Source organism: Actinia tenebrosa, unplaced genomic scaffold (assembly GCF_029948245.1).
Source record: "Actinia tenebrosa isolate PJP-AT-01 unplaced genomic scaffold, QUT_ActTen_1.0 PGA_scaffold0__85_contigs__length_37466705, whole genome shotgun sequence".
Classification (NCBI taxonomy): Eukaryota; Metazoa; Cnidaria; class Anthozoa; order Actiniaria; family Actiniidae; genus Actinia; species Actinia tenebrosa.
Window position 1 is genome coordinate 31,511,340 of NW_028292569.1, and position 22,722 is coordinate 31,534,061.

The window sequence follows — 22,722 nt, forward strand, 5'->3', positions numbered from 1 at the left end:
TTGGAATGATCTTTTGACATAGTCAGGCATTCCAAGTAAACATTACTGATCTGATACGGGTTCACACGACATACTCTATTAAAATCACTAAAATAATCTTAAAATAATCTTATCTGAGAAACAATTCAAAATAGTTCACATTCATTCCCTCTTCTCTTGAAGTGGATATGATGACATAGCCGCCGCCATCTTGGATGAATGACTGATCTCATATCAACCAACATCGTGGCCATGCAATAAAATGAAGAACTTTATTTGTACCCATTATTACATTATTTTCTAATTTGATACATTGTTATATATTAGACAGATTGAGGGGTACCAACTTCCAAAAATAACTAGAAAGCTAAAAATGCTTGTCTTTTGCATCAGTTTTCTTAAAAATATGTATCCAAGAGCACATAGTACTCATGGTTCTTTTTTTACTCAACTGCTCTAGTAGCCTCTTTAACTTGATCAAACACGTAATAGCAACTGACCATATGTTATAAGTTCACTGATGCCATTGCTATACTAACTGCTTGGAATGGAATGTTAATTAGATTCTATAACTAACAGTCATAGAAGGCATCTTTTTCTTTTTCTTTTCTATCTACTTTTTTTTTTAAATCCATGTTTATATCTCTACTGTTACTCGGGCATTATCATTTTCCGGCCGCTGCAAAGCAGAACAAACTTTCCTTGAATCAAGGTTATTTGCTTTTAACAGTTCAATTGTTTAAACGCGCTCTTCGCCGGAAATTTCTCGAAGAGCAGACTTTTTTGCCACATTTGTATCTATAGTTTCCTTTTATTATTATTATTTTTTTTTTTTCCCTAATTTTCTTTTCATTTTATTCCATTTCGATTTTACCCTTTTACATTTATAATATAGATTCCTGTTTAATTTGGCTGTGAAGTTTGGCGGCGTCGTGTTCATGGGGCGGCGTTTCGACGTTGCTGAAGTATATTATTTACGTTCAGCTGCGTCGCTGCGTCGTCCGCGTGAGCGTGGTGTCGCTGAGCTTCACAGTTAAATTTATATATAGTTCATTTTAATCTTGATGTATTGTTTTATTATACTATAGTCAATTTTTCTTATAAGTTCATGTTGATAGTTGTTATTACATATATTTTATATTTTTAAATTTGTAAATATTAGTAGTTTTATGTTGAGGGCCACAAGTTTATTAGTGTAGTACACTATTTAGTGCCACCCTATTCCAGCTTGTATATATCAAACAAAAACAAAAAAAAACTTCAAAGTACTTTAGATGTAGCATGCAGTCTAATACAGAAAACTATTAGTTTTAGACACTGATCATGTCATAATTAGCTTGGTTGATGACAGAATTGTAGTTGTGATGGATTGGACTTCGATTATACACTGTGATCAGCTGAAAATTATCTCTAATGTTGGTACAATTACATTTTTGTTGGTATTATTTATCAGTTTATTTACATAATATTTAACAATTATTCGCCGAAGGCGAAGTGAATATCGGGGAATATTTACCGAGACGCGAGGTAAATATTCTCCGATAATCACTTCGCCTTCGGCGAATAATTGTGTTAGCATAAATACACAGGTGATTCTTTAAAAAAAAGGAAAAAAAAAAGAAGATAAAAGACATTTTTTTCCGGTAACAGCAACAAAGCGGCTGGCCGCCATTTAGGATTATCGCTGGAGGTGATTATCGTGTGATAGTGTGATCGAATTTCTCGACCAATCAGCGCGCGAGATTTTCAATAATCACCTGTGTATTTTTACTTAATACTATTTTATATTTTTGTTGTCGTTGCTGCTACTGCTACCTTCATTGCAGTTTCTGTCGTTGATATTATTGGTAATCGGTATTTCTAATTCGTTTCCCCCCCGTTTTTGTTTGTTTGTTTGTTTGTTTTTTGTTTTTGTTTGTTTTTGTTGTTGTTGTTTTTTGTTTTTTTGTTCATAAGCCAGAGATCAAGGGAATTCACGAAAAATATAGAAATCTCAATGTACAGAAGCTCTTTTTAACTTAGGCAAAAACTAAAAATTTCTTAACTCCTTAACTAATGGGAATTACCCGCATAAACCAGAGACGATTTATTCTGAACTTTGCTGAAAATTTTAAATTTCATGTAACGTTTGCCTTTTTAGAGAACTGTTATTCCTAGAGGGAAATCAATCTTGAGTGTTTAACTAAATAGTATAGGCAGCTTAATCAAATCAACCAAGTATATGATACGCAAGAGGTTCATTTTCAGTTCTCAAGAGGTCACAAATGACGCAATCCGCCAAACTAATTTTCTCTTTTCGATATCGATAATAGTAGCATTTATTACGACTCGTTAAAATCTGACAGCATGTAAAACAGCTGCTCTTTCGTTAGTTAGAAACGGCCGGCTGGAGGGTAAACAGTGTGTAGTCATTTATCAGGATTTTTTTGAAAATGAAAAATTTCATCGTATTCAGTTTTCTTTCACGATTTGCATGATATCTTTATATTTCTTAAAACTTTATGTTTTCTTCTTTCTTATTCTTTATTCTAGTGGATAATTTTTGTCGTATTTCACGTTTTTTCATTTGTAATATTTTGCATTTGCATCTTGAACTACGCGGAGCAAACGTGACTCTGATATTCCTAGATAAATGATTCTAAGACTTATTTTCATTTACGAAAATTTGCTGTATAAGCTCTCATCTTAAGCGGGTTAAGACTTCTAACGTTATCTCAAAATCTCACAATACGATAAGCTCGATTTGAAGATTTTCACACTCATAGACTCGTTTACATTGTCGACAAAACCGATAAAGTGGAATGCCAAAATCCAGAATTTTTGGAGCTTTCCTTTCTCTCAAATACACCTACTTGCAAGAAGGTTGTCATACAAGAATAGAACATTTGTAATTTAGTGAGAAAGGAATTCATTAAAAGACAAATGAAAAAAAAACGCAACCCGATTAGCTCAGTTGGTCTGTTGTGCGGGAGGTCGTGGTTCAAGCCTCGGCCGGACAAACACTCAGGGTCTTAAAATAACTGAGGAGATGGTGCTGCCTTTGTAATTATATCTGCAAATGGTTAGACCTTCAAGTCTTCTCGGACAAGGACTTAAAACCGTAGGCCCCGTCTGTATTCATTATATAACCCTGTATAAGGCGGACGTAAAAGATATAATGAAGACGCTGGTGACGACCATCTTCAGTGCTCGTGCTAAATCTCTACAGGGCCCACTGTAATTCGCATAAAAGCTGTTGTGGTGTCCCTGCCCTCATGGGGAAAAGCTAATGAATTAAAAAATTCAGCTTCAGTGATCTTCTTTTGTTTTTTAATGTAATTCCTATCCAACTAAATCACTAATGTTTTATTTTCGTATGACAACGTTCTTGCAAGCAGGTGTATTATATGTAGATATATTGAAGTTGTCCCTCAGACAGATCTGAAGAAAGTATGCTTGCGTGTGTAAGGTAGGAGGCTGAGGTGAGATGAGATGAAGTCAGTCATTAAGACTCATTCGAAATGGGAACATTTTTCATCTAATTGCCATTCATTCAAAGCTTGCTTCACGGCCTTTTAAAGCAAATTTTGCGCATCTTATTGTAGCAGGATTACAAACATTCGTGGATCTAACTTCCCAATTCATTCATGCCTGATAATCGAAAAATATTTTATTGAATAGAAAACGCAAAATGATTTATACTAAACTTCGGTATTGAATTTGGGGGGAAATGTCAATTTTGTTAGGTAACGCACCATTCGGGGCAAGATTTCTTGCACGATGATGATGAGAAATTTTGCATCGCGACCGGCATTAAAATGGCTTTCATATTCAAGCACTCCTGATTGGCTGACATCATTGAATTTCCTCGCTTTTTGATTGGTACAGCTGAGCAAAGAGATTTTGGTTGTCACTTTAACATTCTAACTGATCTCCTTATCAAGATCTTCTAAGTTCTGTAACTTGCAATTAGCGGAGATAATTTAAAGCCAAGTCTATAAATATATTATAGTTTGTTTTACGTTATTTTGGTCTAAACTAACTCTATATTGGCTGAGTGCACAGACTGATTGCTTAAGAATCACCCTTGGGGGATTTATTGGGCGTAAACTGATTTTTTGGCTTTTAATCGGATACGAATATCAGAAGTGTTTGTCTATACTTTGATTACTATTGACAAATCGCCAGAGGAAAAGGTTAGGTGCTCAAATTTTAAGTTGCTTTCTCTTTAACTTTGTCTCATTTTGTGCGTGTATATGACGTCATAGCCGCCATGTTAAATAGATTTACAGATAGCATCCCACACGTCTTAACAAAATCTTTAATCAATGGACGAGTTATAACATATCAGACATCTTGGCGTCGGCATCTTTGGTGACTGCGCATGCACTTAACTTCTCTCCAAACGTTTAACAAGATATTAAAATCTTAATAACTGTTTTATCTGCTGAGGTTTCACGCGGAAGACATTTTGTCGCATGAATTTTAAACTAGACAATCGCCTTCATCTCACAACACTAAAACTAAACAGACTCATACATTATTGTTGTCTTCAGTTTTCCTCCGACTGCCTAGTTAAATTTTATACTTTTAAAGTATATTTGCAAAAGATAAAATCCATAGACCTATCTAATGTATTCATTATCACCGCAACAGGCATTGTTTCGTGGACACTCAAGAGAATTCGAGAAAGGTCTAATGATTTTAATGTTGTATTTTAGATCTTATATTAGATCTTCCTTCCTTCCTTTTCTTTTCTACCTTAATCTCCATCCCCCGAATTTTTTAATTAACGAACGTCTCGCGTATTGGCTGATGTTAATCGTTTATTACAAGGCTCAGATTTTGATCTGGCCGGATTCTTTGTTCTATAGATCTTGTCTCTGTATTGATTCCTGAAATTGCACTAGTTTACTCAGATTGTTTTCCAGTTTTAAACACACCATGTTGTTCTCGGATATCAATAGCGTAGCACACTGATTCTAAAAATAGCTTAAAGATTCGGACAAACATTGCATTCTGTTTAACCGCTACGAGGATTATATACGAACCGATTTTATTATTTTTACTTAAAGCTACAATAATAACCCATGTAAACTAAGATCAACTGCGATCGGCTGTGAAAATTATCTGCTGAAAGTAAACTTGTAAGTTTGTTTGTCCGAATTTCGCCTTTGTCTTCGTTTTTATGACGTCACGGATGCGCTGCGCTATTTTCAAGACTTGATTGAAGATTTTTTTACTGCTATTTAGAGAAACAGATAAACGAACCAAGTAAATAATTTGTTCAAAAGTCAGTACATTTGTAAGTTCCCTACTAGCAGAGTCTCTCTTCTCTTCTCCCTTCTTTCAGGCGGGGAGGAAGGATACTCTGCCGATGTAGAGCGTTTCCTTTGATACACCGCCGTCCACAATCGTAGACGAACAAAACCAGTTTTAAAACCGTTTTTTAACCGATTACATGTAGTGCGCATGAGCAAATGTAACACACCATGGCGCCAAACATTGTTTGACGAGAGCGGCTGTCAAAATCATGACAGCGTTGCTAAGTTACGCCACGCATGCGTGACAGAAATAACGTCCTACATCGGTAGAGTCTATTTTTCAGCAGGGAAATTTGTAAGAGAAATCCGAAGAACAATGTCCGGCCTCTTTGGTGACCGTTACACAATCCAACACGATTTATACCACGTGACAGCTAGCGCCGAAGTGTTGAATTGTCGGTTATACATCAGTTACGAACCACGTGACTGAGTGAGATCTCAATCAAGATAACAAGGAAACATTTGTCAAATCTTCTACGTACGAAAGAGCAAGCGAGGTAGTACTTAATTTTCCGACACAAAAAATCACAACTTACATCTAAAAAATGCTGTACAATGTTTTAGAATTCCCCTTAAGGTTTTGCCTTTTTTGTTGTAGTTTGTGACATTTTTAACAATATTTTAGGTTTCCATATGTTTCATTTATAAATTTTAATTTCCAGACGCAAAGATCACAACCTTTATATATATATATATATTAAATCTTGGAGTTGATCTCAGCCATTTTTTTTTTATTTCTGTCTCGTCGACATTGAGTGCCATAAAGTCTCCTGATACGCTATCAGAGCTGTCGAGTATATAAACACTTATTTTGACTCCAGATGCCGATCAAAAACGTTTCGCTTTTAACTCAAAGTCCTTCACAAGAAAATACAATCTTCTCGTTGGTAAAAATTTAAAAAAATGTCAAACACACTACAAGATTACTGAAGTGTAGCTAAAAGCTCTCAGCATGCGTGGATACTCCAATAAAGGTCGAATAATAAAATGTTTTTCGTTGAGGTGACATAAGCCTTCCGAGTACAGTGATGGCTTACCAAATGCATACTATTCTTATGTTAAAGACACGATCAAATAAGGGATTGTTTTTTTAAAATACTGTTTTAATGAGACAATTTGGAGCCACGAGTTTTTCTTTTCTTTAATGTAAATATCATCTTTCGTGTTATGAGGTTGCAAGAGCTTAGTTTAACCCATTGAATTTTTCTTTTACATCCTCCACATTTATATATATATATATTTTGTAATTTACAGTTTACTTTCTTTTTCTGTGTGTGGTAATAAATGAGCCTTTGAACCTTTGAATCCGTCTTCATCAAACACTAATTACTTTAGTACAGATAGACAACCTAATATGATATCTTTGATCACAATGGCTGTAATTTTTCATTTCATGTCCTTTCCTAAAATTATCCTTTTTTCGCATTCTTCGAACGAAGCTATTTAGGAGTTTCTTAATTTCAGAAAAAAAATCCCTTTCAATTACGTACCATCTTCGCCTTTCAGTGGGGTTTGAGTCAAGCTGGTTTTTAAATTTTAATGTGCCGAACTAATAGTAATATTAATTAGAAATTGCTGTCGGCTGGTCGTATTTCTTGATGTGTGGAAAGAAAGGTGCCTCGTAGCGCGCAATTAAACTTCGCCTTCATTTCTACTTGCTTCTTGTTAGCCACTTTTATTCTCACAATGGTGGGGTTTGAAAAATGGTGCACTGAGCAGAAAAACTGTGGTGATGATCAGCTTCACCGAAGGGGGGTTCTAATTTTTACTGGGATCGTCTACACAAATTGTGGTTTCATCGATCCGCTACGGTGCTCGAATTTGATTCCGTTGCTCCTTTAAGCAAAGACCAATGTAAAGAACTTAGTGTTGAATTACAAGTCTCAAGCATCGCTGTCGATTCCAGAACTCTCTGCTCAAACTAAACTAGACAATTGTTGCATGCGTTTAGGAAGCAGTGCATTATTTTGAAACTGAATGTGATAGCGATCTCGTATAGACTTTACAATAATCATTTGTACATGCAATAATTCTTTTTATTTTTGATGTAGATGGAATAGTCATCAATGCTATATAAGATTGTTTTGATGTTGGCACCTGATTAAACTGATTATGAACGCCTTATAAAATATGTATGTACCTCAGACAAACATATTGAGATACTCTGAAAAAGTGACACTTCGCGGGAAACCACTTGAGTGATTGGATGAAAACATGAAGCCAGGACTGACAAATTGGAAGGAGAGTCTAATGAGTGATCTAGGTAATTTATATCCCAAAGGGATATAGTCTCTCTCATGTCTGGTGTAAGCCGCAAGTGGTTAACGAAAACGATAAAAACAGCAATTATCATTATTATTAACATTATTTGTGGGGTTTTCTGGGTTAGAAGTCAACAGCTGATTTAGACGTTTGGTCATCAGAAAACTGATCTGTCATAGCAACGTCAAAATCGAGCTCATCATCATCCCTTGAGCATGAGCTTTAAATCCAAGCGGACGACATTTGATTAGTTTCAGTTCTCTGCTCTGTAGATTGGTGCTGAAAATGTCTTGGGGGCTATTTGATGCCTTGTAGTAAAATCAGAGTAGGCGTTCAACTGTTTGCGACGTTTTCTTTGGTTGCCAAAACCGAAATTGGATTACTAGTTACAATTGTCATTGTCACACACGCGATTCTTCTCAACCATGAACAGCACGTTTGAGACAACTTTACTTCAAAATCAAACTGGGAATCGTAGCTTTACTTCGGATGTGTATTTGTATGTCAACGAGCCGCATTCCGTGCGACTCTTCCGTCTCTTTCTCGTCAGTTTTCTGGCGATTCTTGGATTTTTTGGGAACTTATGGGTAAGCATTCAAGTGTTTGATCGCAGTACTCGTTCCCCAGTGGCTTATTACATTCGTAACTTAGCCCTGGCTGATATGGGAGTTCTTTCCCTCAGTTTTTCCATCGCAATTATCAAGGAACAAATGCCAAATAACTGGCCTTTGGGGTCGGTCTTCTGTCATTACTTTTATCCCTTTACGGAAGTTTTTCATGGCGCGTCGATTTGGAGTATAGCAGCAATTGCCGCGGAGAGGTACCGGGGAATCCAGATGAGATCACGAAGAAAACCGAACTTTCATGGGAAGCCAACATATGTGAAGTAAGTAGAAATCTCTTGAGTCCTTAGCTTTTAACCTATAAGCATTTGTCAGCCTTCTTTCTTATATTTGCCATTTGAAAACTTCCAGAGCCTCTACATATGGCAAACATTTAGCGTTATTAGAGGAATTAATAGTGGAATTTATTTGGAAAGATGGAATGAATTCTTCAACGTATTTTTGGGGGGGGGGGGGGGGGGGCTAGTGTGTCATTACATAGAGTTTTTAAGAAGAAAGCCTTTAATTTTCGTCAACCTCTGCCCATCCAAATGTCATGTCAACGATGTTCAAAGAAATTGGGATTTTGCAGACTTCAGTCACGATGAGTGATTGCATGTTCTTGTACAAATGAGATACAGATGGAATTATTTTATTGACAGATACCAACTGTTGTTTCAGGTAATCAAAATGCTACCCATTTTTAAACATTACCTGCCCAACAAAAGAATCGATTTTGGCAGCTCTTGTCGTTGTTCGGTGTTTATTTCTGTTCACGTTTCAAAAGATTCATTTCTCTCGCGTCATTTACAAAAGAGATGGATTGCGGAAAATGTATTCTTTAGCATATTGCCTAAAGGGACAATTTCGTTTTTAAAGATATAGAAAAGTATGCGTCTCTTAGCTATACTGTAAACAATACAAGAATATGGTAAAGGGTAAAAACTGTTGTATTCATTCGTTTAGTTCATTTTCCAAATCAATGGTTTCTGATCTTTTCGACAACGTCTGCTAAGACGAACTAAATAATGAAGAATAAATATCATGATAGAAAGTTTGTATAAAGTAGTAGGTCGTCAGACGTTGATAACGAATTCTTACGATGGATTTCTATATTTCTTTTTCTTGACAATTCTTAATGGGGCTGGGAAAATTAATGCTAATCTGAGAAATGCTATTCTCTTAATATAAACGGCTTCCAAACGGATCTAAGAATATTACTTTAACACTTACTAAACATTATTTAGGGAATGTGTTTGCATTAGTGCATTGTTCGTTTTACTTTTTAGATCAACGTTTTAAGTAGAAATACAATACGAGTGATAATCTTTGTCAAGTTTTGTTTTTGTTGCAGAAAAATCGGCGTTCTAATCGCAACCTACGTATCGTCTTTCTTTTTGAAATCAGCTAGACTTTGATGCGAGCAAAAGCCGTTAATGGCTAGGTGATACCAATATTTTATTAACCTTTGCATTATCGAATATAAATCAGTTCAGTTGTTCATCAGTAACCGATTATTCAGTGAATTCTCTCTAATTTGCCGTGCGTCATATATGGTTTTCTATTAAATGGAAGAAAAAAGATTTCGTTAGATATATTTAGCTGACATAATATTAGTCACGTTTAGCGATTTTTAAAAGAACAGTTAGTCCCCCCCCCCCCTTTTCCCCTTCATCGTGTTTGTTTTGTTTCTTCAAAGTTACTGAGTTTGCCCATGATTTATTTATTCGTTTATCCTTTATTTGTTTTCTCTTCCATCCATCCACTTTGATTCGACATCCCTTCACCTCACTATCCATCTGTCCGTTCATTCTGCCAATTTGTTGGTCTGTCCAGCCATAGCTACTTTCCACCATCCATTCATCCCACTTTCCACCCATCTATATATCTTTAGTGTGCAATAACTACCAGAACCGTGGTTTTGGTTTCGTTCCGTTAAAAAGCGGTTATGGTTCTAAACGAAATAATTTTTGTTAATCCTTTTAAGATTCCCATCACCTAATCAGTTTAATCCGCTATGTAAGAGAGTCATTAGTCGATGTAAACCTCTTTTCGCTTTCAATTCGTGTCGTTTTAATGCTTTCTGCTCACGAGTGAAGTCATACATACATACATACATACATACTTTATTCGTCCTCTATAAGGCTTTTCAGAATAAAGGGCCTAATTAATTACAATTAAAATAATACTATATATAATTCATGGACATAAGACAGATTAAACGATCTTATTGAAAGAAGAAATAAAAAGTATTGATCTTTATTTACTCTTGCCAATATAATAACTTGCAGTGACTCTGTAGAAACGAAAAAAAATATGTTTATGCCACAAAAAAAATGAAGCAAAACAAAGTGCTTAGAGGGTTTTTTTCCTGTTTTCTTCCCTCCGCAAAAATCGACTTCTAAATTCCAATTCGATCGCGCAACGAGGGCCACAGGTTTGTTAGTCACTGGCTATTAAGTGTTACCCTCGTAAAACAAGGACGATTTCGAATTCCATGATACAAGTTATAAACCTTTAAAATATCCTTTTTTTAATGCGCAAAAGATTATTTTAAAGGTTTAAAACCTTGTGTCATGAAATTGAAAGAATCTTTTGGAATCCAGGCAAAGAAAATGTCAGTGGTTTCGAATTTCTATTTGAATTGCAGAGTGAGGTTTTTTCTTGAACGGACTTTAATAGGCTGGCAAAAAGGCAAAGGATTCGGCGACAAGAGATTAACATACTCGGAATCCTTGTCGGGTTTTTGACTGCTAAGTTATCAAACAACAGATAATGGATTGGCAAACCATTTATTAAAGTTTTCACTATCATGTATGAAGACAATAATGGGGATTAGGTTCAGAGGTTAAAACATCCGATTAAGATCAAATTAATTGAAAAAATCTGTGAAAATCGCTCAAATTGTTCAAAGTCACCGGTAACATCCTGGTGGTCTTCACCTCCTTTCACAGCTGTCATCACTATCGGCCCCAGATTCTCCAGCGGCCTCGAGCTTCCGTGAGGATCTGGGCTCGAAACTAATAACGGCTGCTGAATTTTCACCTAAGTCTTTCATCTTTATCGCTTTACTGATGGGACTTTGGATTTTACTAGATTGTGATTCTTGTGTCAAATTGAACTTTATTACTTTACTATGGAAGGATTTTAGGGTTTTGCTAGATTAAGATTCCTGTGTTAGATTAAACCTATGAAGGTTCTCCCATTTAGCGACACGGGTTTGCGCTCATGTAATGGCAGCCATGTTGGCTGACAGGAATAATGAAATTGTTTTAAGACCTCAATATTTCTGCCGTTACGTGATCAAGAAAATCCTTCAACTAACCAATATTTTGATGGTTTTACAGGTATGTATTGCTTGCTATTTGGTTATCATCTTTCACCTTCACGTCCCTGCCGCTCTTCTTCGTCATGGAGTACAAAGAGAACACTTTTGGTAAATTTTGCACCTTTAAATGGGAAGCGTGGATGCAGGTGGCTTATGTCGGCACGTTATCATTACTCTGGTACCTACTTCCCCTTGCTGTAATCAGCTGTACTTATATCTATATATCTCACTTACTGCGACGAAGCAGCACCTTTCATAAACACACTTTAAAAACCTTTGATCGGTATTCTTCGAGCATGCGCAAACGGATGACAACGGAGGTTCGTCGACTGAAGGAAAACAAACGCGCGAGGAAGATTCTAACGCCTCTAATGCTGGTATTCGCGATCACCATGCTACCATTGAATGCGTTAAGGCTGATTGCGTCTCTGTGGCCAGAAGTAGCAAGATGGGAATATTTTTTAGTGGTATATAACTTGTCTGTCATAGCAGTTGTGGTAAATAGTGCTTCAAACCCTGTCATCTATTCTATAGTCACCAACGGCTTTTGTCGCTGTCCGTACCGTTGGTTGAAGTGGCTTGAATGTTGTCATGTTCAGAAGTCTGAGTCAAAACTTTTGAAAAGAAAAAAGGACTATATTCAAAATCTTCGTTTACAAGAACTTGCGCGCAAGTAAAATAAAAAGACGAGTTGCTATTGTATCTGTTGTCATGACGATGCGATGAGCAGCTTATTCCTTACTCAATGCAAGTCATTTCCGGTTTTGAGTGGAATTTTTACATGCTGAATGGCAAGTTTTCATCAGAAATGTATTGGATGATTTAGCGTAGAGGGCAGTGTTTGCCCTTAAGTAGATGCTGGTAACGAGATTAATGAGATTCATTTTAGCAATAGAATACCCTCTGCTTTATAGGGCATGACGGGTAGCGTTTGCCTGTCATTGTAGGCTGGTAGTAAGATTCGTGAGATTCATTCAGCAATAGAATACTCTCTGGTTGATAGCACATGACGGGCAGTGTTTGCCTGTCATTGTGGGCTGGTAGTAAGATTCATGAGATTCATTCAGCTGATACCAAGAAATTACCCCACTGTTAAAACCACTTAGCTTATCATTAAAGCATATTAATATGAAGAAAAGATAAATTCTTAATGCGATAGAATTAAAAACAGAACATTTAATCAGCTTATTACTTAAAAGATTAACTAAGCATTATCTAGTTAACTTTGACATTAAATCAAGAAATGGGAAAAAATGAATATATGTATTTTATATAGTATTTTAGAAGCATTAGAATTATTCAGCTTGGCTCAGTGCTGTCCCATTTCTGACCACCTGATCATTCCCTTGAGTATTGTATAAGCAATAGATCCTTTTAGTTTCGTTCAATGTCGTCCAATTTTAGACCACATGACTATTTCGTTCAGCATTGTATAAGCAATAGACCCATTCAGCTCTATGTTGTGAAAGTATAGATAATGTGACCTTTTCTAGCCCTCCCTTGAGTATCGCTAGACCATTTTAGACCCGGATTCGGCGTCGCGACGAAAAAGGTTTTGGTGGACGTCAATCAAGGCGTTTCCACGACATTCCATAGACACGTGTCTTTGAAAATTGACTTTCCATCTCGCAGCAGACATGTTTATTCCCACGAATATTAAAGCATTTGTTTCTGCCTAATCAAACTCATTCTGAAGTGCTTTAATATAAGGCTAACTAAACAAAAATCTATTGTTCCAAGGAACATGGCTGGTGTTTGACAAGGTCTCTTTCATGAAAGCATTTTGACTAGTGACGTCCACCAAAACCCTATTTTGTCGCTACGGCAAATTGTATGATTCTGCGTGTGTGTTTGAGAAGCGCTATAATGAGTGGTTATCCTCACAAATGAGGCTTGCGGACATACAACGTCATTATCATCCGGCTTGTCAATTGATTTGAAAAAAAAGTTAGCCAATAAGAATTGAGAATTTGCGATTAGAAATTATATTTATGGCTCATGAAAGAAATTACTAATAAGCGCTTGATTACAGTAACAATAATTCATGAGTTTTATTTATTTTTATTCCAATAGCGGGCATGTTTTTATTCTTCTCTGGATCAATTTTCACATGCTTCATGATACCTTGGTTCATCTATGTCACTTTTTCAAATTAGCTGGAGATTCATGCAAATTGAGATATTAACGAAATAATAAGACCCCAACATCGAAACCACAAATCCTGACATTCGTTGCTAACTTTTTCTTAATAATTTTCTAGATTAGGAAAAAGTCCAATGATCGAGGGATTTTCTAACCACGGTGTTCGATACGTCATCAAAGTGGTTGATTTAACAGATCAAAAACAGTTTTCTGTGTTTGATACTCTGATCAAAAGACGCGGGATGTGGAGAGAACACGAGAGGAACGTAGGAAACCACGACTCGTTGCGGAGTGGTTTCCAGCTTCTCGAGTGTTCTCCCAACATCCCAATTGTTTTGATCAGAGTATCAAAAACGGAATACTGTTTTTGATTTGTTTTATAAAATAACAAAATCGCGAAAAGTTCGAAGAAAACCAAAGTCTAAGTAGATTCTCCCTACGTGCCGTCTTTTTCTAACTGACCAATGAGCACGCGCGATAGATTAAAATCTGACAGTTGCAATACTCGCGCGCGCTAAAATGAGGACAGTGTGTTTTGATGATTTCATCAAACATGTATTTCGACCAATCATAGCACGCGTAGTATCCCAATTATTTCATAAATCATATTAACGTGCAGCAGCGCACGTATCTAAAGTAGACTTTGTTCACGTATTGATTTGAGCAATAAATTTTCCCACGCGTAGCCTCGCATTCAAGTGCACGAAAATAAATTAATGTGGGCGAAACAATGGATTCCATTCCCATGAAAATAAACATGGCTGTCGCGTTAAGACCATAAATCCGATAAACTGGCTTCACTGCATCCATGCTGTACGACATACAATAGAAATGTTCTTCTTTGGGAAATAAAATCTTGGCATGAAAATTTTTTTGCTACAACAAGTGTTGAGTAGTAATGGGAGGGGGGGGTCAAGGGGGAACCTCGGCCTAGTTCCCAGGACCCTCTTACTAGAAAGAAGAGCGCATTGGGAACGAAGTTAGAAGTATGCGTCACAAATTGTAAATGTCATTATTACCGTAGTCTTTATTTCTAGTTGAGATTGTTTTCTGTTAACTACATGCAGATTAAATTATCTTGGAAAAAATATATCACAGCCGAATTGAGAAATTATTTTAACATTTTATTAATCCTTTGTAGTTATTTTCCATCTCGAAACTAGCCATTTTGTTCACTGTGTTTTTCTAAAGGAAAAAGAAAAAGAATGTTAATATTAATGTTAATAATAATAATGATAATAATAATAATAATAATAATAATAATAATAATAATAATTTTTGTTTATTTCCATCTATAAAATTAACATAAATCCAAAAGTCAGTCTTAAATTCAACTTAGTTTTTGGTTAGGACTTGCCTTAGCATGTGGGGCGTTTAAATCTGACATCGGAACCTGGTACCTTTACCCCTCCTTCATCGACGCACCAACAGTATCCTGTGCTAGGCCAGCACTGTACTGGGTTATATGATCCATCCTCTAAACACTCTGGCACAAACATCCCAACACGAAGACTGTTTGAATGCGCCTTGAGTCGAGCTTCCTCGCATTCGCTTAGGTGTCCTGAAATGAGGGGGTTAAAATTAGAAAATGTATACGATCCATTCTTTCTTCGTTCGTTCGTTCGTTCGTTCGTTCGTTCGTTCGTTCGTTCGTTCGTTCGTTCGTTCGTTAGTCCCTTCTTTCCTTCCTCTCTCTCTCTCTCTTTCTCTTTTTTTTTTTTTTTTTGCACTTTAAATTTTTATTCCTTTTCTTCTTCTTTCCTTCTTTTCCCCTCTTTTCTTTCTCAGTTCTCTAGTGTGGAATGAGCACGGAATGCATTATCCATCCAAAAGTCTCACATCCGAGTGGTTCCCAAACAAGAGAAAATAACATGATATCGTTACTTACTTTCGCAGGTTGGCCTTCCCTGTTGTCTTGTGCCTTCAAGTTCTTTTCCTTTCTTATCCACACAGTAGCATTCTCCATTACTTGCGCAGCACTGAACCTCGTCAAAACTGCCGTCAGCTTTACACGATGGAGGGCCACACCAACCAGGGACATTAACAATGATGGCTTGCATCATCTGACAAAGTGTTAACGCGGCTGTCAAGGTAAATGATTATCAAATATATATTTCGCATGAGTAGTTGGATGCAGAATATAAGGACCATTGCCTATGGTGGCCTATGCTCCACAGGGGACCAAGAGCATAAATAAGAAGTAGTTGGATGGGATATATAGGATTGGAGGAAGAGAAAGAAAGAGTGACAGACAGACTGGTGTGGCGAGGGGGGAGAGATTAGTAGTAGGAAGTGCCTTCCGCATAAAATTGTGAATTAATTAAGCAACATAAAATGGCAGAGTTTTTTATTTTTTTGCTTGCGTTCCATGAAAATTCAACATGAAAATACAATAGAAATGCCAGAAATTCCATCGACTATCAACCCCATAATAGTCTTCTTCACAGTTCCCTGCGCCATCTTGAAAGGTAGTCGTGCCTTTGCATCGAAGCGATATATATAGATATATGGTATAAAATTCCAAACCTTTTCTGCGGCTGCAATCCGGAGATCCACGGATCTTGGTTCCTAGAATCTCTTTTCCATCTTCATCCACACACCAACAGTAACCAGTCGATCCCCAGCATTGTTTTTCTTCGAACTCTCCCGTTTCTTTGCATTGTGGTACATAAGCACCTATCAGACCACTGTTAGCCGAGGCCTGGAGCTGTTGGCATTTGCTTAGACTAGCTGGAAGAAGAATTTTTTATTGCTGATTAACTTCAAATTTCATCGCTTTGGGCTTCACCGATTTCTACTAAAGTCTATGTTTTAGAAAGTTCATTCTATACCAAGAGGAGTGTAGAAATATCTAACCAAAGGAAGTTCTGGGACGGGAGCTACAGCCGTTCAAACGTTGCTAGGTGAGCGCAAAAAAAAAAAAAACTAAGACGAGCCACCTTAAAATTACATAGTAAAAAGTCCTTATGAAAAAGCGAGGAAGGATAAAGTACATTTGTACAATGTTGAGATCGTGAAAAAATTGTTCAAGAGTGCGACTTTATATATCTTTACTCAAAATGTTTTTACAGCTACTCTGGTCAACTAAAATTCCAGAAACTAGTTACATTAAGGGGGACAGAATTATCATCAAATAGAGAAAGGACAAAATAAACATTACTGTTAAAGGCGCCAGGGTTTACGATCTTCGTGACAAGTAATATTACCTTCAGTTGAAGTTATAGCACAAACAATGAATAGTACCCAAATCATCACGACGAATCCTTTGGAAAACTTGGCTTGGTTTTGGCTAAGAGTAGTACAGACTGACCCTAATGATTCCCTGATTTCTCTTATTTATATCTATTGGTTTGAAGGCTGTTTATGCCATGTTAGCACAAGTAAATAATCTCTGCAGCTGTGTTGTCGTCTTTGGTTGAAAGAGCCTTGCAAACCTTCAGAGCAAAGTCCTTATTATTTGTAACCCGTTGGTAGCTGTTTGTGCCGAAGTATTAGCGAAAGTAAATTTTTTTTACAGCTGAATCGTCATCTATTGTTTAACGAGATACAAAAGATTGTAAACCTTTCTTTATACTTTTGTTAAAAGTTAAGACATGTTGCTTTAAATCTTCTATTTATCTTGTTCATAACTTCTTTTTTACCTTTCTTTTTAAACAAACCATGCTACTACAATGGTTTCTCTTGCTCGGCAAATATTTGATTGAATTACCATACATCACCCTGACCAGTACGTGTCTCAGAAACCAACAGGTTTACGAAAACTCCTCCGTCCAGAGTCGACCTCCTGAAAAACTTGTTTATTCAGGTTTTCTTTCTTGCTTGCCCGGACTTTCAGTACTACCTTCTTTTAGCAAAGAAACCAACCACATTAAACCGACCATATTCCAAAGCTCCCCCCAAAAAGCCAGTTTTTCCGCAAATCCACAATAACGCCTGCTTTGCAGGCTAGAAAAAGTATATTGAAACCTGTTAATGCGACCACAAACAAATTAGTCGACCATATGATGGCTTTTAGAAGTTATTTATTGTGTTTGGTTTAGCAACAGGAAGGTTTTAAGTGAAGTTTTAAAAAGATGATGATGACAGAGTCGGCATGTTTTATGTCAGCCATGAGAGAGTTTTAGATTTAGATATGTGTGCTTTTAAGACGACACAATTGACAACAATTTCTAATTTTCAATATCCTTAATTTTTGTTTTTTTCTTCTTGATCAACAATAACAAATCTCTGTGCTTTATTCAGAAAAAAGAAGATTTGCCATTGCTTTACGATTTTTCATTTATTATTCTTTTCTTTTACTTATTCTCGTTTCTATTTATTTTTGGCCGTTTGTACGATTTGTACTGTAAACACGCTTCTAGCAGCGGCAGATTTTAGCCAACTTGGTAAACACTGGAAATAATCAAAACGACAGGTCAAATTTGACAGCAATTAATATTGCGTTTTGCTATTAATCTACCAGCGACAGAACTGACACAGAATGAAAAACAATGTGACAGAGCTTAAGTGTAATGATGAATAATTATATGAATGTCAAATCTTTTAAAAATTCTTAAACATACGCCGAATCGAAGAGACCTATTTGAATAACTATCGTTCTGGACTGACTAGCCTCTCTTACATGTGAAGACGCTTTTGTGTTTTAATGTGAAGACGAGGCTATTCAGTCCAGAACAAAAGTTATTCAAATTGCTAACCATATTTCATTTCGGTGTATAGGGCAATCCGAAAATCGACATATGCATGCTATTTGTCCTGTAAAGGGTTAATACTATTTTGGATAACGTTGAAATTTTTATTTTATACAATATTATAACATGTCAAACATTTCGAGAGTTTGCAGCCCCGAAAAGTAAATATAGGAAGGGCTATTCTTATCTGATAGTCATTTCGAAGGTACCAAACTTTTTTTTTTTTTTTGGCTGAAAAACCTTTGGACTCTATGGTATCTGAACTTTGAATAACTCCATTTAATTCTGTGTAGTTTTGTCATACTTTATTTCTCTAACTTATCAGTATTATACGGCTTTAACTATGTCTTATTTCACATGTTTTATTCTTCCAAGAAGAATGCGCGCTCAGTTCAAAAACGTCCTTCTATAACCGCTTCCTTTGTGCCTTAACGGGAAAGTCAATATCTTATTTATTGCACGGCTTTAACTATGTCTTATTTCACATGTTTTATTTCTACAAGAAGATTGCGCACTCAGTTCAAAAGACTTCCTTGTAACACCACTTCCTTTGTGCCTTAACGGGAAAGTCAATGTCTTATTTATTGCACGGCTTTAACTATGTCTTGTTTCACATGTTTTATTCTTCCAAGAAGAATGCGCACTCAGTTCAAAAGACTTCCTTGTAACACCACTTCCTTTGTGCCTTAACGGGAAAGTCAATGTCTTATTTATTGCACGGCTTTAACTATGTCTTGTTTCACATGTTTTATTCTTCCAAGAAGAATGCGCACTCAGTTCAAAAGACGTCCTTGTAACACCACTTCCTTTGTGCCTTAACGGGAAAGTCAATGTCTTATTTATTGCACGGCTTTAACTATGTCTTGTTTCACATGTTTTATTCTTCCAAGAAGAATGCGCACTCAGTTCAAAAGACGTCCTTGTAACACCACTTCCTTTGTGCCTTAACGGGAAAGTCAATGTCTTATTTATTGCACGGCTTTAACTATGTCTTGTTTCACATGTTTTATTTCTACAAGAAGATTGCGCACTCAGTTCAAAAGACTTCCTTCTAACACCTCCTCCTCTGCGCCTTAACGGGAAAGTCAATATCTTATTTATTGCACGGCTTTAACTATGTCTTATTTCACGTGTTTTATTCTTCCAAGAAGATTGCGCACTCAGTTCAAAAGACGTCCTTCTATCACCACTTCCTTTGTGCCTTAACGGGAAGGACAATATCTTATTTATTGCACGGCTTTAATGTCCTGTTTCACATGTTTTATTTCTACAAGAAGATTGCGCACTCAGTTCAAAAGACGTCTTTCTATCACCTCCTCCTCTGCGCCTTAACGGGAAAGTCAATATCTTATTTATTGCACGGCTTTAATGTCTTGTTTCACATGTTTTATTTCTACAAGAAGATTGCGCACTCAGTTCAAAAGACGTACTCCTATCACCTCCTCCTCTGCGCCTTAACGGGAAAGTCAATATCTTATTTATTGCATGCCTAAACTCCTGAATCCTAAATGTATAAATAATCGGATTCACGAAAGAATTCGCATAATGAAGAAATTTAGTAAAATAAAGTACATGGATGTTGTAGAATTGGACACGACAAGACAGACAGAAAGACAAGATAATATTCATGACTTCAAATGGAAGCCAAGCAAGGAGAGAAATGGCCGTTGCTATGAAGAGTGTCATAGCAAGCTTGTTTTCCCGGTCAGAAGGTTCAACACGAGGAGAATCTCTTTGTAACCTTGGAATGTTTTGTTTCCGTGAACTTGGTCGTTTGATTTTCTTACATTCTTTTATCATGCTAGTGCAGCAGTTTAAAACTCTGGTTGAATCACTGCTTAAAGAGTCTCTTTGGCATTGGTTTGAGATACTTAATTTCGGATTTTCGGTTTTAATGTCTTCATCCTCGTTTTTGTCCTGTTCAAAATTGATGGAATTCGTAGTTGACGTCATAGATTTTCGATTGAAGAGTTTCCAAATGCACTTGGGTGTCCTCTCCAGGTCATCCATTTTATTCGCAAATCCACTTTCAAAGGCGCCATTTTGAAGATTGTGAACAGATCCCGTATCGTCACTCGTAGACCCGAGATGATCCCGCATAGAACCCGGTTTATTGTGATTCAGCTCCAAAGGATGCCCTACAGATCCCGTATCTTTGAGTCTAGACTTGGGATAATGCCGTATAGCACCCGGTTTATTATGATTAAGCTGCAATTGATCCCGTACAGACCCCATGTTATCACTTGTAGACCCGAGATGATCCCGTATAGCACCCGGTTTATTATGATTAAGCTGCAATTGATCCCGTACAGATCCCGTATCGTCACTCCTTGACCTAGTATAGTCCCGTATAGAACGTGTCTCATAATCAGAGAAAAGGGAAGAATCTACATTTTCAGACACCTGAAATCTAACCGATCCGCTCTCTTCTTGGTTTTGTGAAGTGCCTCTTGTAGACTTCGTTTCTGACCCTCTGTGCGTGATTAGTTTAGCCTTTTCTCGCCTTCTAAGGCGACGACCACGAGGTCTTCTTGACTTGACTTTAATCCATATGGAAACATATGACATGATCATTAAAAGTTGAGAAATCGTTAACAATGGAAGTACTATATAAAAGAACACCAGGAAACGGTTCGATACAAGAAATGATACAATTGAAATACCACTGGCTATCGTCCAAATGAGTGCTATAACAATCATATAAGTCTTGTCACTGGTTGTACGGTGTTGGAAGGGACGAGAAACGGCAAACAAGCGATCCAAAGCTAAAGCAGTTAGACCAAGTACAGATGCCATCCCCAGAAAAATATCCACCGATGTATAAATAGCAATATGTTTGAGGTAGCGCTTAAGTGTTGCTATGTACAACGGCTCAGAAAATGCACCAATGAGAAGGTCTGCTACAGCCAAGTTAATAATGAGCCAGTTGCCTCGTTTTTTAAGCGAAGAAGCGTTTGACAACACGACGATGGTTAGTAAGTTCCCTGTCACTATGGCAACGGATTCGGCGATGAAAATTTCAGGCCAAGTGTTATCCATTGCGAATCCAGTATCTAATTCTTGCTGCTCTGATATTCTTTATACCATACGTCTTCCAGGTTCGAAAACGATGAACGTTTTTAAAAGTTAGGACTAGCTGATGTTGTTTTTTCCCCCAGAAATTTCCGGTTATTTGGGAGAGGTGATGAGTTAATGTACAAAATGTACCAAATGGAACAAAAATATGAAGCGCTGTTTTTTTGTTTTTTTTTTTTTTTTTTGACGATTGACTTGGTGGTTTTTGTTCGTAGAATCGTTAATCCGATGAAACTGTAGACATAGGAAAACGAACCAAGAGGCACAGCCAGTATCGCAGTAACAGTTCTCTAAACTGGTATCGTCTGACTACATAACAAATTATCTTCGATCATATGATATCAATCATGATGTGTGGCTGGTTTTATGGTGAATGAAGACAATTTTCTCGTAAAGTTCAATGACGGAATTAAACTTGACGTCGAGGTCGGCGAACGATGATTCTCATTTCCTTAAATTCAGTGGCCACATTTCCTCAAACAGTACGAAGGAATCCTTAGCTCAGGTTTTGACTTATTCCACTGAGTCAAAACCAATTCCTCTTGTAAAAGATGAAAATATCTTTCTTTAAAACCTGAATATGCAATGTGTTCCGTGAATACCTTTTGCTCTTGAAGCGTCGACAATTTTGTTCACTCCAATGCCGGGTAAAAATCACGATTTATCTTTGTTATTCGATGACATTTCTTGCCTTAACGATCCTGAATGTCAACTTAAAGATTAAAAAAAAGAGCAATACAAATAATGATTTATCACCTCGTATGAGGATATTTCCATTTTCAATGAAAAGCCATCGAGAGAATCGTTTTAAGAAAGGGGTAGAATAAAACCACTTGATGTGGCTGGGATAAAGTGGTGCTTAAGTGCTTGGCTGTGTGCGTAAGTTCGTGATAAAATGACACATCCTTCCTGTTTGCGCCATCTTGACATTTCGCGCGCTCTTCTACAATATTCCCGACAGAAACTTTAAAACCGGTTGAACTACACGGCAGTTTCAATATCAAATGAAAGATTCGTACTTCTATAAAGGTTACTTTAATGAATGATTGGTTCTTAACGCGCGCAGTAATATTGCACCTACAAAGCAAATGAAATCATCTTATTAATCTTTTAGCTTTGTTTACCTAAGAATGAAAACAAATACCATTTCAATTACTATTTGACTGATTATTCAAGAAATTTGAAGTCGCAAAATATCAGAGAAGCGTTTGCATCTCCAGTGTTGCTCGATTTGGGGAATAATATGCATATTCACAAGATTACCGGGGGAAAATGCTGGAGGTTTTCTTAATTACTCGCTGTGGCATGATAGCAATTTTGACTAGCAGATCTAACTTTAT

The 22,722-nt window shown here is 36.8% G+C and overlaps 3 protein-coding genes across 3 annotated transcripts; 1 reads left to right on the forward strand and 2 right to left on the reverse strand.

Moving 5' to 3' along the window:
• Nucleotides 1-7,686: 7,686 nt before the first annotated feature.
• On the forward strand, nucleotides 7,687-12,696 carry LOC116298413 (rhodopsin, GQ-coupled). The gene is made up of 2 exons (XM_031706875.2): nucleotides 7,687-8,430; nucleotides 11,494-12,696. Exons 1-2 carry the CDS (start codon nucleotides 7,970-7,972, stop codon nucleotides 12,149-12,151), a joined length of 1,119 nt encoding a protein of 372 aa, XP_031562735.2. The 5' UTR covers nucleotides 7,687-7,969; the 3' UTR covers nucleotides 12,152-12,696.
• A 2,277-nt stretch (nucleotides 12,697-14,973) lies between these two features.
• Nucleotides 14,974-16,975, reverse strand: LOC116298417 (equistatin). The gene is made up of 4 exons (XM_031706888.2): nucleotides 16,823-16,975; nucleotides 16,143-16,346; nucleotides 15,505-15,699; nucleotides 14,974-15,177 (listed from the first exon to the last, which is right to left on the reverse strand). The coding sequence occupies exons 1-4, from the start codon at nucleotides 16,866-16,868 to the stop codon at nucleotides 14,975-14,977; spliced, it is 648 nt and encodes a 215-aa protein (XP_031562748.2). The 5' UTR covers nucleotides 16,869-16,975; the 3' UTR covers nucleotide 14,974.
• Nucleotides 16,976-18,571: 1,596 nt separating this feature from the next.
• On the reverse strand, nucleotides 18,572-22,421 carry LOC116298409 (uncharacterized). Its single transcript, XM_031706862.2, has one exon. It carries the CDS (start codon nucleotides 21,344-21,346, stop codon nucleotides 19,673-19,675), a length of 1,674 nt encoding a protein of 557 aa, XP_031562722.2. The 5' UTR covers nucleotides 21,347-22,421; the 3' UTR covers nucleotides 18,572-19,672.
• Between the last annotated feature and the right edge of the window lie 301 nt (nucleotides 22,422-22,722).

Coding starts and splice junctions, on each gene's coding strand:
- LOC116298409 (XM_031706862.2), bottom strand. CDS start 21,346: ATGGATAACACTTGGCCTGAAATTTTCATCGCCGAATCCGTTGCCATA.
- LOC116298417 (XM_031706888.2), bottom strand. CDS start 16,868: ATGATTTGGGTACTATTCATTGTTTGTGCTATAACTTCAACTGAAG. Junction 16,347..16,822: donor TGCTATAACTTCAACTGAAG/GTAATATTACTT, acceptor TTCTTCTTCCAG/CTAGTCTAAGCAAATGCCAA. Junction 15,178..15,504: donor GGGAAGGCCAACCTGCGAAA/GTAAGTAACGAT, acceptor CCCTCATTTCAG/GACACCTAAGCGAATGCGAG.
- LOC116298413 (XM_031706875.2), top strand. CDS start 7,970: ATGAACAGCACGTTTGAGACAACTTTACTTCAAAATCAAACTGGGAAT. Junction 8,431..11,493: donor GGGAAGCCAACATATGTGAA/GTAAGTAGAAAT, acceptor ATGGTTTTACAG/GTATGTATTGCTTGCTATTT.